Source organism: Cariama cristata, unplaced genomic scaffold (assembly GCF_000690535.1).
Source record: "Cariama cristata isolate BGI_N322 unplaced genomic scaffold, ASM69053v1 scaffold25528, whole genome shotgun sequence".
NCBI classification, from domain to species: domain Eukaryota; kingdom Metazoa; phylum Chordata; class Aves; order Cariamiformes; family Cariamidae; genus Cariama; species Cariama cristata.
In genome coordinates this window covers 1-17,285 of record NW_009633318.1, presented here as the reverse complement: position 1 = coordinate 17,285, position 17,285 = coordinate 1, and the positions used below count along the sequence as shown (strand labels likewise).

The window sequence follows — 17,285 nt, the reverse complement described above, 5'->3', positions numbered from 1 at the left end:
GAGGACATTGAGGTGCTGGAGCGAGTCCAATGAAGAGCAGTGAAGGTGGTGCAGGGCCTGGAGCACAAGTCTGATGGGGAGCGGCTGAGGGAGCTGGGGGGGGGTTGTCTGGAGAAGAGGAGGCTGAGGGGAGACCTGATCGCGCTCTACAGCGACCTGAAAGGAGGGGGTAGCCAGGTGGGGGTCGGTCTCTTCTCCCAAGTAACCAGTGATAGGACAAGAGGAAACGGCCTCAAGTTGCGCCAGGGGAGGTTCAGGCTGGACATTAGGAAGAATTTCTTCACTGTAAGAGTTGTTAAACATTAGAACGGGCTCCCCAGGGAGGTGGTAGAGTCACCATCCCTGGAGGTGTTCAAAAAACATTTAGATGTGGTGCTTCGACACATGGTTTAGTAGGCATGGTGGCGTTGGGTAGAAGATTGGACTTGATGATCTTTGAGGTCTCTTCCAACCATAACGATTCTATGATTCTATAACTGTAAGCATTGCTTCATTGTAGTCTATGTTAAGATGTATGCTCAAATGAGTTTTTAATCTTTTTTTTCACACAGAATAAAACTGACAAAGAGAAGGAGGAGAAGTATTCTAAAAACTGTAAATTACGACGGTTGTCAAAACCACCCTTTCACACCAGCACATCACCAGAGACTGGGTCCAAACTTGACAGCACTGAAGCCAAAAATACTGAACAAGCTCCAGTTAAATCAATAGAAATTACTTCTATCATTAATGGGCTACAAGGTATTGTAGTTAAGCTTTTTCTAAATCTGTAAATGGCCTTTAAACAGTCACATATGACAATGTAGAACAACCGATACAATTGTACACTTGAGTCTGGCTAATTATAACATCGTCTTCAGAAATAACCCCTGAACAAAAGAATATTCACAGTTTCTGAAAAGAGGTATTGTAGATTCAGTGTATGTTAACAGTCTTAAGAATTACATCCTTTGTTTTGCCATCCTTTTTTGTTTGATACACAGCAAAACATTTTTGCTTCCTGTATTATTTCTCAATCTCTAATTTTTGATTTATGTAACTTTTAGGACCCATGATTATTTTTTTTTTTTTTGTCTTGAGAAATGGAATTAATAAAGCTAGGTTTTCTATCAGCGCATCTGTTATTTTACCCTTCCCACACATTTACAGCAACATTATAATAACTAGTTGCTTCTTTTCATCCTTAGTTTAGTGTGTACCTCCAAAAAAAGAAATGATACATGGTATAGGTAGTTTGAATAACTAGCAATTTTTGTGGAAGTTGTATGAATTTAATAATCTTTCAGACTTATTCTGACTCGGATGGCATTGGCCACTGGGTTCCAAATTTGTAGGTAGAATAGCTGTCAACATAATATATTAAGCTTTGTTTCCTTAGGAAATGAGAAACAAAAAGGCAATTAGCAGTGATGATAATGACACTATTATTAGTGCTATAATTAATCTGTAATTAACTTCTGATTACAAAAGCACAATTTGGCGTACACCCTCTAATATTTTGGAAAGTGAAATGTTTTCCGTATTACGTAATTAATTTCCAGAAATGCTTTTAATTGTATGCAATTCTTTTTATCATTTAAGTGCACATAGATTCATGCTGGGGATTAACTTTTTTCTGATACTTGCAGGTTTTTGTTTTTAAGTATGAAAGGCTCTAATGTTTTACTATTTCTTTTTCCTCCAATTTAGAGCTGCTCGCTCAAAACTTTTTACCATTGTTTTTGGGGGGTTTTTTGGTTTGATTTGGTTTGGTTGTCCTAAATTGGAATGATTAATGCTATTGTATTCAACTGTCCTTTGAAGGGCACAGGAGACTAAATAGGTTGAGAGGAAAACTTGATGGGCCTGCTTTTTGGTGGTTTTTTTAAATGTAGTGGTTTTGGCTTTTATTTCAAATGGCCTATTTTATTACTGCTTATATTGTAATAGTAATGTAGTTTTTATCCTCTAAGGCATGAGAAAGGCAAGTGTTAGAAGTCCATTTTAAGTGACAGAGTACTTGGAACTTTAGGCCAAAATGTCTACCAGAAGTGTTTAATTAGAAAAAAGCAAACAACACTGAAAGGGTTGTGCAAAACTTGCTTTCAGATTGAATCTTAGTGTAGAATTTAAGATCCTGCCTATCTTAAAACAAATAAACCAAGAAAAACACATAAGGCAGCATATCTCAGGGTATTTTGTCCTGTACACCTCTTCTCTCTGTTAGTGTGCTCTTCTCTTAAGTTCATCGTATTTCAGTAAAGCTTTTTTTAAAAAGTTAATTCAACTTTGATCATTTCAGTGAATTTCCATTGACAATGTTGCTTTTCTTCTCTGTCATTAGTTACATTATCATCTTTAAAGAGGTGGTGAGTTTTAGTGAGGAATTGAGAATGAGAGATGGGAAGTAGGATAAGAAAAGTTAAACTAGGTATGCCAACAAAAATGAATGAGTTGCCAATGAAGGAGTTACCCATATATTTGAGCCAATTCTTGTTGTTTCTCCTTGTATCGATATTTTTCCCACTGAATGAGCTGTTGTTGATTACTTCTCCTTTAAATCTTTGTTCTTCTTCTCTCAGTTTCTTTATTCCTGACCCTGAATTTTCTTACTGTTGCCCTACTCTCTTATTGTTCATATATTTCTCCAAGTGCCTTTCATTATTGCTTTAACTTCCTTTTTCCAGGCTGGTGATCAGGTTGGTTTGTTAGAGATTATCCAGTGTCTGTGGTGGTGTTCTGTCTTTTTAGGCTGTGGATTCTCCAGGGAAAATACTATCTCTGTTCTGGGCTTTGGAAAAAGGGCAGATAATGATAGTATTAGTAACCCATAAGAAATATTGAGAGTTTTTATGTTAGGCACATCTTTCAACTTCTGTTTTGGTTAATTATGCAGAGGTTTGTATTTTATGAATTGATGCACTGTGTACTTTCTCCACCTCTTCATAAATTCCTGGAGATGTACTGTATAACACAGAATTTTCCTAGTTCCTAATCTAGCCATTATACCTTCTAATCTGTAGACGTTAGGAGGCATTTCTTCAAGGAAGGGGCCGTCAGGCATTGGAGTGGGCTGCCCAGGGAGGTGGTGGAGTTATCATCCCTGGAGGTGTTTAAGAAGAGACTGGATGTGGCACTCAGTGCCATGGTCTAGCTTACATGGTGGTGTTAGGGCAAAGGTTGGACTCCATGATCCCAAAGGTCTCCTCCAACTAAATTGATTCTGTGATTCTGTGTGGTTCTGTAATAGAACAGCAAATACATTTTTGAAGCTTCAGGAGGTACCATTTAAAATATATACTACTAGAGATCCCTGTAGCATGTGCTCGTATCTGTACAGTTTTCTTTAGTTGTTTTTTTTTTTTTTAAGCGTTCTTTGTAACAAGAATCAAGACAAACTTTTCTTGTTTTGTTTTTGTTTTTTTGATTTATTTTTAATTAGCTTCTGAAAGTTCTGATGATAGTGAGCAGGAAGATGACCAAAGTGCCCCAATTGTACATGCTGATGGCAAAGAGGAATCTCAACATGAAGCTGTAAGCCAAGATAAAAACGAACTCTGTTTAAAAGAAGAACAGAGTGGTTCATCCCTCCCAGAAGAAACTAAAGCTCTGACAGATGTAGCAGTGCCCAAGTCAGGATCCAAGTCCCCTGAAAGATTGCGAAAAGAGATGGAAGAGTTATCTGAAGATACTGACTCCGATGGAGAAGACGAAGCCACAAAGAAGAAAAAGGATGTAAAAAAGGAAGCAGTGGATAAAACAGCAAAACCACAGGTAAAACGTGGTAAACGAAGATACTGTGTTGCAGAGGAATCTTTAAAGACTGTGTCACCTAATAGAAAGGATGAGAAGTCCAAGAACAAAGACTCTCTTAGTTTAGAAAACAGCAGTAACAGCTCCTCGGATGAAGATGAGGAAGACAAAGCTAAACTGAAAATCACACCAACTAAAAAGTACAACGGACTAGAGGAGAAAAGGAAGTCTTTACGGACAAGTACTTTCTACTCAGGATTTTCTGAAGTGGGAGAGAAAAGAATAAAGCTTCTAAATAACTCTGATGAAAGACTTCAGAACACCAGAGCAAAGGATCGAAAAGATGTCTGGTCAAGTATTCAGGGACAATGGCCGAAGAAAACGCTGAAGGAACTGTTCTCGGACTCTGACACTGAAGCTGCTGCCTCCCCTCCGCACGCTGCTCCTGAGGATGCTGCGGCAGAGGAGCAGCTTCAGACTCTTCCAGAAGAAGACATTTCTTTGCCTAGCTCTGAACTTGAAAAATCTTTGCCAGCTAGTGTGGACGTTAAACCTGTTGAGGAGAAACCGACTGAAGTGGGTGAAAAGAAGGTTGAATTTCCAAGCAGTGGCAGTAATTCAGTATTAAATACTCCTCCTACAACTCCTGAATCGCCTTCGTCTGTCACCGTAACAGAGTCCAGTAGACATCAGTCCAGCGTCACTGTCTCCGAGATGCTGCCACCAAATCAAGAAGAGATACGAAGCATTAAAAGTGAAACAGATAGCACAATAGAGGTGGACAGTGTTGCAGGGGAGCTGCAAGACCTCCAGTCTGAGGGAAATATTTCTCCAACAGGTTTTGATGCCAGCGTCAGCTCCAGTAGTAGTAATCAACCAGAGCCAGAGCATACTGAAAAAGGTAAAGGAAAGGGTAAACAGAGCTGTCTTCAGCCTAACCAGCTCTCATTTTAGCATTGCTGATGTCTTGTCATTCTGTTATGGTTACACTGCTGGGAAGTCAGTTGTTGGAGGAAGTAGTAGCCTGCTGTCTGCTTCAAATACGTGGAAATGGCATAGTCATCTAGTGAATAAAATATAATCTGCTGGGAAGTTTCTTGGCCTTTCATTAGGAATCGTGATGGTTTCAATGAGGAATAAAGTATATAAGAATTAAGTTTATACTGGACATGGCAAGAAAAGCCCAGAGCAAACTGTAATACATTGTATAAGGAATATTTATTGTAGCAAGATGGATACATTTTCAGTACCTTGCTTACGAGTAGAAGATACTGTTTCTTACAGAAAATTTTGATTCTCTGTAAGCAGTTTATTTGGGGGGAGAAAATGACAAGTTATTGCAGGCTTAGGCAACCATTTCGAACTTGCATCTTACGAAGTTAATGTTTGGAAAAAAATACAAGTCAGGCTGATGACAAACGTTGACCTTATTAGGTATGTTTCACTTTCAGATGTGATTTTGCAGATTGAAGTTCCTATCCGCAGACCACTAGAGGACAGGGGATGATAAACACTGACAGCACTTGTGCATGTGATGTCAGTGTACTGCTGCCAGCTTTTTAACTGTTTGCAAGGCTGGATCCAAAAGCTTTTTTGTGAAAGTCACTGGCTCTTTTACAGTTCCGTCAAAAGTACAGCTGACTGTGTAAAAGTGCCTAAAAAAATCATTAATACAAAGGAAAAAAAAAGCAAACGTGTCTGAACATAATCCTGAGATGGCATAAGTGGTTTCTTCATATCAACGGATTTCAGTTAATAATTAACTGAATTGTCTCAAAATGCCCTTAAGGAGCCTTACCTTCATCATTCTGTTTTAATTGTTCTTTTGAGAGAAGGCAACAAAATGTATTTCCTTAAACAAAGGAGAGAGTTTGGAAGAGGGGAATATGTAGCCCTCAATAAATACACCTGTATTGCTTTGTTAATTATAGATGTGTAGGTTTAGAACTTAATTTGTTCGCTTTTTTTATACATATATAAGTAAGTTATTGCCACATGAAAAAGTTTTACGCTATTGCACAAGATTACTTTTACATGCATTAGACTTTAACTTCCTCTCTGATTTTGTCAGCATGCTGCCTGTTCTAGAAAATTGGGTTTCTTGATTTAAATGGGTTTGTTACAGGAGTTGTTTTTAATCTGTAAGTCAGGTGGTTGTGGAACAACGTTTGAACAAGTCCTAAAATTTGCTCTTTTAACAGGTGTACTAGAATTCATTTATCTTCCTTTTCTGCTTTTCCCCCTTGTAGTCGCAAATACCAGTAGACTTTTTCCTCATTTTTTTTGTTTGCCTTCTTTTTTGTTGCCTTGTTTTTTAACATTATCTAAGGTTTTTTTTTTAATACTTCCAGTTAATGTAATTTCTGATCACAAGTGATAGTTTGTTTTTCTCACAGCTTCCAAGTGCGACAGGCTTTTTTGAACATTTTTCAGTTCCAATAGTTCTTCAAGTTTTTCAAATAAATGTATTCTTATTTAATTCACAGTATTAAAATAAAAATCCCTGTGGTTCAAGAGAAATTCTGATGATGCATACGGGAAAGTTAGTTGCAATCATTTTACATGTGCACTCTAACCAACAAACTGTGTCTGCCTTCCATCTTCCTTCACCTCCTCTTGTCAATATAAGTAGAAAGCTGAGCCGTATTAAGGACAGGCAGGAGCATTCGCATTGTTGTCTACAAACTTAACCTCTGAAGTGTTTTTTTTTTTTTTAAGAGTTGGAGAAAAACACATGGAAGTGCTAGTATTTATTTAATTTCTCTCTTTTTTTTTTTTTTTTTCAATTGTAGTCTGTACAGGCCAAAAAAGACTTAAAGATGCTCAGGGAGGAGGCAGCTCCTCAAAAAAGCAGAAAAGAAGCCACAAAACATCTGTGAACAACAAAAAGAAGAGTAAAACTAGTAAGTAGAGCAGCTCGGTGTGAAATGAAATGTGTGAAAGTACTGTGTCATTTATTTGAACGATTGTAGGAGATAAAGTCTGGAAATAAAAAATGTATTAGAACAAAATGTTCTCATCAGGGAATTCTTAATACTGTTTAAAGGAAGAAACTACTCTTGCTGAATGCCAAAGTGTTTTTAAATGTCTTGTGTTATTTCTGGGCCTATTTCTAAGAGGTCCTTAATGTTGTGTAATTCAGGAAGACTAAGAAGAGCAAGTATTTCACACTTGGTAGAATTGGGACAGGAATCTCTGTGGTGTGGTAGCTGCATGTTTTAGAGGGGAGACTGGGACTTGGATGAAATCATAGTTTGTATTTTCTGTAAGATGAGTTTTTAGAGGTTAATATCTCTTCCAGTAGCAAATATGAGCATAATTCCAGAAGAATATAGGCTCTGTTTTCTTCTGTATCATCTGTTACATCTTCAGTAAATAATGCAGCTTTTGCAGCTTTTTTTTGGTAGTTGTAGAAGCCAATTGGAATAGAAACCACAGTACTGGGGAAGAGAAGCTTAATAAAAGCAGAGGTATATTAGAGAGACGTGCACTCGTGTTCAGGAGACAGCAAGATCAATTACTGTCTCATCATGCTGTTAGTAAAAAATACCAGGAAACAGTCAGCCAGAGGGTGAAGCCGGGAGGATAGCTGTCAAAAATGCAGTTAAAGCAAGGATAGAAAGCATATGCTATGCCTTTTTTCCTCTCTCGTCCTCCCCCCCCGCCCCTTTTCTTTCTTTTAACAGCCTTTCACTAAAAGTCTGTACTTTCTGGTCTGGTATTTGCTCTCGCTCCACCTGTCTTTCATGATCATTGATCTCCTCTTCACGTTCTCTCATCCTTTTTAATTCCATTTCACTAATCTCCTCCTGCCATAATCCATATTCCTTAAAGTAACAAACCAAAATGAATTTGCAGAACAAATACACCGTTTTTAGCCTTGCCATTGTTCATTTTGATTTGGTGAATTTATCCCTTTTCCTCAACCTATGTCTTCATAAAGATGCAAGCACTTCAAAGCTGGAATTGTTTCTTGTACCATGTACGGTCCTTGGTGTGTATGTGCCCTTGTTGTTAGACTTCAGGCACTACTGTATGTAATAAGGGCCATAAATAGATAAAATGTGGAGTCAGTTGTGAGCAATCAATGCTTTTTGCAAAATTCACGTGCACCAGTTAAAGCTGCTTTTGTGGCAGCGTCAACTCTTGCCTTTGCATTAAACCAGCAGATAACAGCAGCTCTGCAGCCAGCCAAGTTCTTCCATACCATGTGTATCTCAGTGTTCAGTTTCTCCAGCGTAGATCACCAGAGCATAAAGACCAGAACCAAAAGAGTCTTTCAGGGTTCATTTTGTCAAGACCTATGGCAGGTACAACTGAGGCATGAGTTTCTCTGGATAAATATTAATTGAATGTGTTTTTAAAACCAGCTCTAATTATGTAGATTCTGTGGCTTCCCTAGGCATTTTATTGCAGTGCTCCTAGTCTTCTGTTGAATTATAATCTCTTGCCCTTGCTTCCACCTCAGTTTTCTTTTTGTAATGCTAAACAAGCTTCATCCTTTCAATCATTACTCATAAATCATGTCTTTTAGACAGATTGTTTTGTTACTCTCCTTTGGGCGATTTGCTTAGAAAACTGTGTTCAGCTCAGCCTGTTGATTTATAGTTTCTTCAGTGTGAGGTGAAGTTCTTCTTCTTTTGGGCCAGCTGAAGATTTTATTTTTTTTTCCTCTGCAATTAAAGAATTTGATCATCATGTCTGAGGATTTTTGTAGATGATGTCATGCAAATTCAGATTATTGCTAGTCATTTTAGCACAGAAAACCTAAAATAAATAAAGGTGACGTAAGGCTAAGAAGAAGGCCAATTGTTTACTCTCGTTTCTGCCACACAATTCCTAGGAGTACAGTGAGAAAAGTTTGTAACCGTTGGCTCTAAAATGGCATAGAAGTTTATATATATCGAATGCTGTATTAGAAATTAGTATTAAAAAAGATAAACAGGAGATAGGACATAACAATGCGTCTTGCTAACTGTTTTAGAACATTGTATCTTGTTATTTCTTCAGCAAACAGCAGTGACAGTGACGAACTATCTGCTTTTGAAATTGTGTCCAAGTCTCAGTCAGCAAAATCGGTTACTGGCATGAAATCTCACCAAACCAAATCACTCACAAGAACACAATCTCCAGGAAAATGTGGGAAAAATGGAGAGAAGGAGTCTGATCTCAAAGAACATAATCGTTTGCCCAAAGTTTACAAATGGAGTTTTCAAATGTGTAAGTATTTTCTTCAAAACACATCTCATGTGGTCTTGCAGTATAGTATAAGAAGGCTTTTTGAATTTTGTGTATTTTGGTTTCTTCCCCTAAAATTATTCGATCCTCAGTTTGCTTAATTTTGTGATAAATCCTGATTTAAAAAAAAAAATAAAATTATTGCAGTGCAGGAAACTGCCTGTACCGCACTCTTCCAATACTGTTCTTCGTATTTAGCTCCTGCGCTGACTTGCTGTTCTTGCCATCTGGTGCAGACCTCTCATTCTGGCATGCATGTTATCCACTGTATGTGCTTCTTGTGTTGACATTTTCTTGCTGTTTTACTCCTCATTCTCTACTTATTGTTCAGACACTTACATGATTGATTTGTAACTTTTTCCCCTTCCATTTTGCCTTAGTGAACCAGGACATGTTTACTGTTTCTAGTCATAAGAACTTTCAGTGTGTTTGTGTCAGTTAGCTACGGGTACACGTATAGCTAGGGGTGAGGCAGTGTGGAGAAGACCATGCATTTGCCTACCTGAAAAACAGTTCAGTAGCTTATTAATACCTCGATATTAATGCAACTTCTTAATTGCCTCTGTGTGTGTGTATGCTATTGCAGCGTTATTTGCAGTGGGGAGAAAAGTACGATAAAATACTAGGTAATTGAAGCCTTCTTCCTCAATATAACAATAACCAAACAATTGAAAAGAATTATTTAAAAACAAAAGCACGCTGGTTTTAGGCCTCTCTCTTACAGCGTCTGGGTATTTAATTGTCTGGTCAGCAATAAATTGCTGTCCCTAGTACCAGCCATGGATGTATGGCATTGAATGAGTTGCTTTCTTTTTGCTTTTAAAGGTCAAATTGAAACTGTGGTGTGACTGATTTAAATTACTTCTTAAAGTAATCCATAGTATCTCATGCCATACTCACAGGTGACCTTAGTGTACGTCAACTTTCTGAAGTTCTCGGAGCATTATGCTCCGCACTTTTCTGCGCTCTGCCCCAGGCTGTGTGAAGGCTGCTGTTCCTCGCATAAAGTGGGAACAGCAAAGAGCTGGCACAGCACACTGTGCAGACACATCTGCTCATTTATTTATTTTTTTTTTTCTTTTTTTTTGCCAGCAGTGTTCTTTCATGCCCAGGGAATTCTCCACTTAACCAGCTGTTTCTGCAGTGAGAGAATCTGACCCTGCACTTTTTTTTTTTTCTCTCCAGCCCTGGATCTCAGTGTTACTCTAAAAGTATTTTTCTCCTAGTACTTTTTCACAGTCAAGTTACATTCTGCTGCTCTTCAGGACTGTGTAATGTAATAGGTCTTCATTGTCACTTACTGGCCTGCTGAGATTTATTGGGCAGATTTCCTCTGCAACACATTTGAAGAGCTTTTGCTCCTTCCTTCCTTTCTTTCTACCTTGGTGACGTTGCATGTGCTAAATCTGCTTGGCCCAAGCTGGACTTTGGAGTGCTGTTTAACACATTTCCTGCTGTTGTCGAGGTCTCAGACGCTTGCAATGTCTCTGAGCTTTCCTCATCTTCCCACTGCTTAATACAGTCGTGGCTTTTGGTCCTTTGGTGCTGCCTTCATTATAGGTTGATGAAGTGCATTGTGCACCCCATGGTAGTTTAAATAAATCGAGTGTCTCGAGCGTGGCTTACCTTTGGCTGAAAGGGACTGAACCGAGATGGTTCCTTCTGCCTGTGTCGCCCCTGAGCTGGGAACAGCCAGAGGGATGGCTCTTGTGTCAGCCGTGGCCATCGACATCCCCATGTGGGATGCCATTGAGAAGAGATCCTGTATAGTTATACCTCATGGCCCGTATGCCATGGACTCTATTGGAACCACCCCACAGCTACTCGGATTCCTCTTGTACCCTGCTTGTTCTGTAACAACCAAGACAAGTCTGGCAAGACCAACCTTCCTGGTGGATTAGGCCAAACTGAGCTCTAGCAAGGACTAAAACCAACAGGCTAAAAGCTAGTTTTGGCCCCTGTGTTTTCACCAGTTGTCTTAATTTTTTTTTTTTTCTTTTCCTTCCTGTGGGGAGGGGGAATGCATGCATTTTCTTCCTCTCTCACTTCCTTAAAAAAAAAAGAAAAAGTGTATCTATGTAGTATCTTTTAAAAAATAATAAAAAATTAACAAAGTTTGTGATAATAGACAGCAGCTGCTGTTGCTGCTGGCTTTGCTGTCTGCTACCTCAAAGCACATCACTAAGATTTGAGTGATGCTTTACTGAAATTCAGAAGTTTTTAGAAATGCTGCAATATAATAATTAACAGAGATTGTTTAACTTGCAGCTGACTTAGAAAATTTGACTAGCGCCGAGCGCATAACAGTTCTCCAAGAAAAACTGCAGGAGATCAGGAAACATTACCTGTCCTTGAAATCTGAGGTGGCTTCCATTGACCGAAGAAGAAAGCGCTTAAAGAAAAAAGAGCGGGAAAGTAAGTGCTGGGAACTAAATTCTATTTTCAGAGGGCTAAATTGCATGTCATGTTATTAAGGTGTGAACAAGAATTGCATAATTTTCAGGGAGATGTGTGCCATTAGGAGTGTGGTTTTGTTTGTCTGATTTTTAAAAATACTGTATACAGTTATTTTATAATCTTTAGAAGGTATGGTTCAGACATCCAGTGACTATGCAAGGGGAAAAACATTAAAAAGGCATGCAATCTATTTAATTCTGTTTAGGCAGAACTACTTTATACAGGAAAAAAAATACACAGAAAAATAAACTTTTCTAAGCAGTGAACAAAGTATCTAAGGTTATTAATAATGCAGAACTTTTCTTCAAGTTAGGCGATAATGTACTATAGTATTGTTAGTGCTTTCCCCTTAGGAGAAGTGAATTATGAGTTTAAGGGAGACTATCAATTAAATCTCTCATTTCCCTGAAGCAGCTTTACCTATTGCTGTAGAGAATATTCTAGCATGCCTGCTTCTAGCAGCATTAATAAGATTATTTTCTCCATGTCTTGCTTATGTGCATATTTAAGAGTTCACAGAGTATAAGAAGAAAGACTGAAATGCCATGTATAGTAAAATTTTATGGCTGCAGCCATCACACGGGAAGCTGCAGTTGCTTCTTGGTTGCCGGAGCAGGGTGTATGTGCAGATTCTGCGCTGGGACAAGGCCCTGCCTGTGCCGGTACCTGCAGGGAGGAAAGGGAATGGTTGACTCTGCTTGCGGGTCAGGAATGGGCTTGGGTGTCCTCTGGCTGGGCCCTTGGGCTGGAAGGGGCAGTGCCATGCTGTCTTGCACGTGGCCGAAGCTGGCTGTCAGAATATTTCCCACAAAAACTAGGGAAGGGAGGCGTTTTTAATTACTAGGCATTAATTGCTGGAGTCAGTATATGCTGATGCTGCTTGTTGAATGAGAAAACATTTTTATTGCTTAATTTGTAGATTTTTTTTTTAATAACCTGTGTTTTCCTCTTCTGTGCAGGTGCTGCTACTGCATCATCTTCTTCCTCATCACCTTCCTCTAGTTCCATTACAGCTGCAGTTATGTTAACTTTAGCAGAACCATCTATGTCAAGTTCATCACAGAATGGAATGTCAGTGGAGTGCAGGTGACAGCAGGACTTGCCAAAGCACTTTGCACTTAATGGCTGCTGAGGGCCACTCTTATTGTTTTTCTTTTTCTTTTTTTTTTTTTATACTGCACAGTGGCACAAAATTCAGACAAGCACTATTTTGTATTTAAAGTTGTTTCTTGACAAGCTAACTTTGCACTTAAGTGCACTTTTATGAAGAAAAAAGTACAACAAACTGCTTTTCCTCAAGCAATAATTGTTTCCAACTTGTCTGGGAATTGTAAGTCTAGTGACTCGAAGGCCTTCCACTGTGGCAAATGGAGGCTGTTCACTGCCTGTAGAGACAGTACAATAAGTATAGAGTTGTTGGGTTGATTGAAATAAATGTGGTAAGGCTTACTGTATTCCCTGGTATTTTGTTAAAGCTGGAACATTTGATATTTTTCCATTTATTTATGACAAATATTGAACCTATTTTCATTTGTACAAGCTAATTGTTTTTTAACTGCTAAGTCACCTTATAGTGGCTTTAATTGTATACGTCAAGCACATGTATTCAATTCAAAACCTGCAGTTAGTAGGATGTATGACATCAGTCCTGATAACCAAATATGAGGATTCTTTTAAAAAAACAAAAAAAGACTGACTAATGTTTACAGGTTTGAATTAGGCTTAAATAGGTAACTCTGGGTTTTAAGAACCCATTAATTGGAATGAAACTACTGTACTTTGCCATTTTTCTATAAAACAGTATTTTTTTTTTTAATTTTGATAAAATACATTATGAAAAAGAAAGAAAATGGCTAACAAACTGTATTAAATCTTAATGTATAAAGATTGTATTTAGCCAGTTTAAAGTGTATATTTATTCATAATGGATTATAACAGTTATATTTTTGTGTTTTCTTGTAAATGTTTCTTTTCCCTTAAAGCAACAAATATTTCATTTGTAATGCTTATTTTATTACGAGCTTCAAGGAGAGGACTTCAAGATGGAGTAAGGCGTGAGGTTATAATTTGTGGTTGCTGATATGAACGCTGCCACAAAAGGGTAGTTGTTTTTAAAATAAATAGCTAGCTGAGTGGTAGACATTTAATTTTTTAAATGCCGTGTACAAATTCCAAAACCAACTTCAAACTGTTTTCACTTGTATTGATTTTATGTTGTATGGATCCCAAGCTCTCTCCTGTTAATTATATACCTTTGTAAGACATTTGTATATTGCGGAAGTGTTCATTCAAGCTATTTAATACCTGGCACTGTTAATACACAGTACTTTATTGTACAGATTGTTTTACTGTTTTAATTGTAGTTCTGTGTACTTCTTTTGCCTGGGGAAATAGGGGCTGGCATGTTTTTCTTTGTTTCTGGCAATACAACATGTAAGAATTCAAAGCATTTTGTTTGTAGATGCTAGCGTGTCAGAATCCTTTACATTTGACTTTTCTAAGAAAAGCATTTTCAGTCTTGTAGTGTGTGCTTAAGGTTAAATGATTTTATTGATAATGGTTTCAAAGTATTCAGAATTGTACAGGACTGTAAAAATTTGTTGACAAACATTGAAGGAAAAGCTTATAGAAAAAAGCTATAAAATATATATTAGGTTCGCAGAAAATGGAGAATTATGTAATATATTGTACAAATGTAAGCAAAGGCCTCTGAAATAAAATGCCATAGTTTGTGAATCCCTGATTTTGTTTCTAACAGTTTAATTAAGCAACCATAGTGTGTTCATTAAAATGACATCAAGCTGCCGAATCACTTTAGCAAATGATCTTTGATATGGTGTAATAGGCATATAAAGATAAACTAGAGTGGGTACATCAGCCTAATTTTCCTCTTAGTAATTAATTCAAATTCATCTTCTTTTTCAACAGAAAGCGAAAGAGACGACGTCGGCATCGTTAAGACAGCACAGTGGTTGAAATAAAGACGAGTTTTGATTCATGTTAATTCAGGTAGTTTGAAAACGTAGAAGCCAGCTCCCGAAGATATTTATTGACTCCTAATATCGACTGCCTCAAGTTCAGAGTCAGTGGAAGTGAAACTGGAATAAAATTTTATTGTCTGCTTACATCATGTCTGGCTGTAGTTCAGTTGACCAAAATACTGTTACACCTGCAAAATGATAGACTGATAATTAACAAGTGATGATAAGCTTTGGAAACATTGACTCTGTTGATAATTACCAATGATCTGAGACTACACAGGAGTAATTTTAATAATTGCAGTGGGGCTACTCAGAGGATATTTACATATGTTTTAGGTTTAGCAGAATCAGAGTCCTAATAGTTCAGTTCTGCCTTTCAGTCCCGGTAGGCGTAACCGGTATTGATTTAACTGGGAACTACGACTGGGCAAGCAAGAGCAAATTCAGCTCTCCTCTCACTATTAGGTCTTGATCAGCTCTCGGTTTCAGCGCCAGCAGTTTTGCTTTGACGTGACAATTGTTGACTCTCGTTCTAGGAGAGGGTTGGTTTGTTTACATGTTTAAAACGGGGATCATTAGTCACCTCCCCACTCCCACTGAGTTTTTGCATAAACAGGATTTTTGCTGTTCTTTAATACAGAGATGATTTAATTTTTGTTGTACTTCCCATGCAGTTTAATGACCAGACAAAAATCCATTCTGGATGTTTTATGTTGCACCTCTTCTGTGCACTTCTGTAAGCAGTGCTTTCCAGGGTCAGGTTACTTGTGTCCCAGTGGTTACAAAGGAAGGTGCCTTTGGCAAACTGTCAGCCAGGCAATTTTATCCCATGTTCCAGTGAGTCAAATCCAAGCTTCTTTTCGGGCCACGCATGGTAACGCAGCTTTAAACCTGTGCTTGGCATGCACACTGCTTACAGCTGAGAGTTTCCCACTGTGCTTATAGCTGAGAGCGCAGACTGTCCGCATAAGCTCAGGGAAAGTACGCCTTGCGTGAAGACTGGCTGCACTGCTCCCACCTCCCTTTATTTACTTTCCACCAATGCTTGTATGTATGCTTTACTGTGTAGTTTGCATCATGCCCTGAAATCTTCCTGTCGCCGTAGGGCTCAAACTCACTCTCTGGCAGAGTTCCTGGGGGCTGTGTGTCTTTTGTTGAGCTTGCAGCAATTACAGGTCTCTGAAATCTGCCAGCTGAACGCTTGTCCAATGTAATTTTGATTTATTTTGATGGTTCAGCCTGTTCTGCCCCACCTCTGTCACCTACAAAACTGCTCTGTTGTCTGCAGGTGGATTGGAAAAGCCAATACAAGTAGTGCAGCAGCCACTGGCCACTTTTTAAGAATTTGTGTATTCTGTTGTGCTGACCCCAGCTGTGAGGGTCCCTACCCTTCCCGGCATCCGGAAGGCCAGATACTGGATGCCTGGTACCTGTGTCAAGACTTTAACGCTTTACCTTTATTTCATAGCTGGATTACCTGTTTTGCCTTTGGATGGATATTGGTGCCAACAAAACTGCTAACACTGGCAGTTCAAAAACGCATAAAATGTTAGAAGAGCTGTTCACATCTGCTTCAGACTTAAATTAAGTGCCTGGTAATTTTCTATGCCTTTCCAATTATCACATCATCTAGCATTTAAAATTACATCCTGGACAGGCAGGTCTAAAAGGAGATCCCAATTAAATGCCTTATTTCAGAGAGTTAGTAATGAGAACAAACTTCTTTCTGCATCAGCTGCACGGTGTTCTGGGTTGGAAATGAGAATTAACCTAACAAAAAAGGGTCTTTTCCAGTTGGATCCGTTATCCAGTCCTATCCACGTAGCTGCAGCAGCGAGATGATCCAGAGCACTTAATCTCTACTGGCGACAGAGTGAAGCTGGGGGGAAGAGGTGTGACTGGTCCCCCAGGCTGCAGGTCCTCAAATGCCCCCAGAAGTACTGGGTTTCGGGGATTTTTTCATCAGAAAAATCCTTACGTGCTTTTAAAGCCTGCTGCGGATCTCAGGTGCAGATGAAACAACGCGGAAGGAAACCGCCTGCCCAAGTGACGCTTGGGGATGAATCTCTCTGGTGGTCTAAGAACTCCTTAAGACTGTTTGAGCAATAACTGTGTACCTGCCTGTGGCTCTCTGCTCTTCCCACAACCTGGTTTTGTTTGTAGCATGTACCGAGTTTACTGCAGACGAACAAGTCAGAGAAACCGTTCAGTTTTAGGTGCTCTTTACCCCCTTGCCCCTTTGTTGTTTTCTAATCCTTTTCCAGGTTTGTCTCACGGTGAGCTACTTTAAAAGGGGTGCGTGAGCATCAGAAGGATACTTTCTGCCTGCGAACCGAAGCATGAGGTCACCCAGCCTGGCGATTGCGCACCTTCCCAAAACGGTTTGAGGAAGCCCTTTTCCATGGACTTTAGTTCAGCAGCGGCGCTGCCGGAGCGTGAGGCAGCCTGGCACAGACCCGACTTTTTGACCGTTTCCATTTAATCTGCACTCAAGGACAATGAGAACGTCTCACATGGACTTTAACTGAGGGTTTGGGGTTTTGTTTATTGTTTTGTTCCGTTTGTTTTGTTTTTTTAAAACTTCATCCTGGATGTGGGCTGGATAGCAGTCATGAAGATAGACAAAAAAGGATGTTGTAAGTAGTACTTCCACAGCAGCATGGGGCAAAGAAAATTATTCTTTCTGTAGACAACAGCAACGGTTTTTTTAACCACTTGTGGCACTCTCACTGAAGTGATTTTAAGTAGAAAGAGCTTGAGAAGACAGAAGTAATCACAGAATAATGTATGTCTCCCTTCTCAGATGGAGCAGAGCGCAGCAGGCTTGGAGCTGAGGGTCTTGGAAAATAAGTTACGGTTTGTTCCCCGCCCCAAAAC

The 17,285-nt window shown here is 39.0% G+C and overlaps 1 protein-coding gene across 1 annotated transcript; it reads left to right on the top strand.

The window, feature by feature from the left end:
- Nucleotides 1-555: 555 nt before the first annotated feature.
- Nucleotides 556-14,217, top strand: LOC104156075 (AT-rich interactive domain-containing protein 4B-like; the record flags this gene model as incomplete). Its single annotated transcript, XM_009706724.1, has 6 exons — nt 556-741; nt 3,422-4,633; nt 6,525-6,635; nt 8,743-8,952; nt 11,239-11,385; nt 12,387-14,217. Coding segments are annotated over 6 exons (1,997 nt in total), but the record flags the coding sequence as incomplete, so codon positions are not given.
- Nucleotides 14,218-17,285: the final 3,068 nt, after the last annotated feature.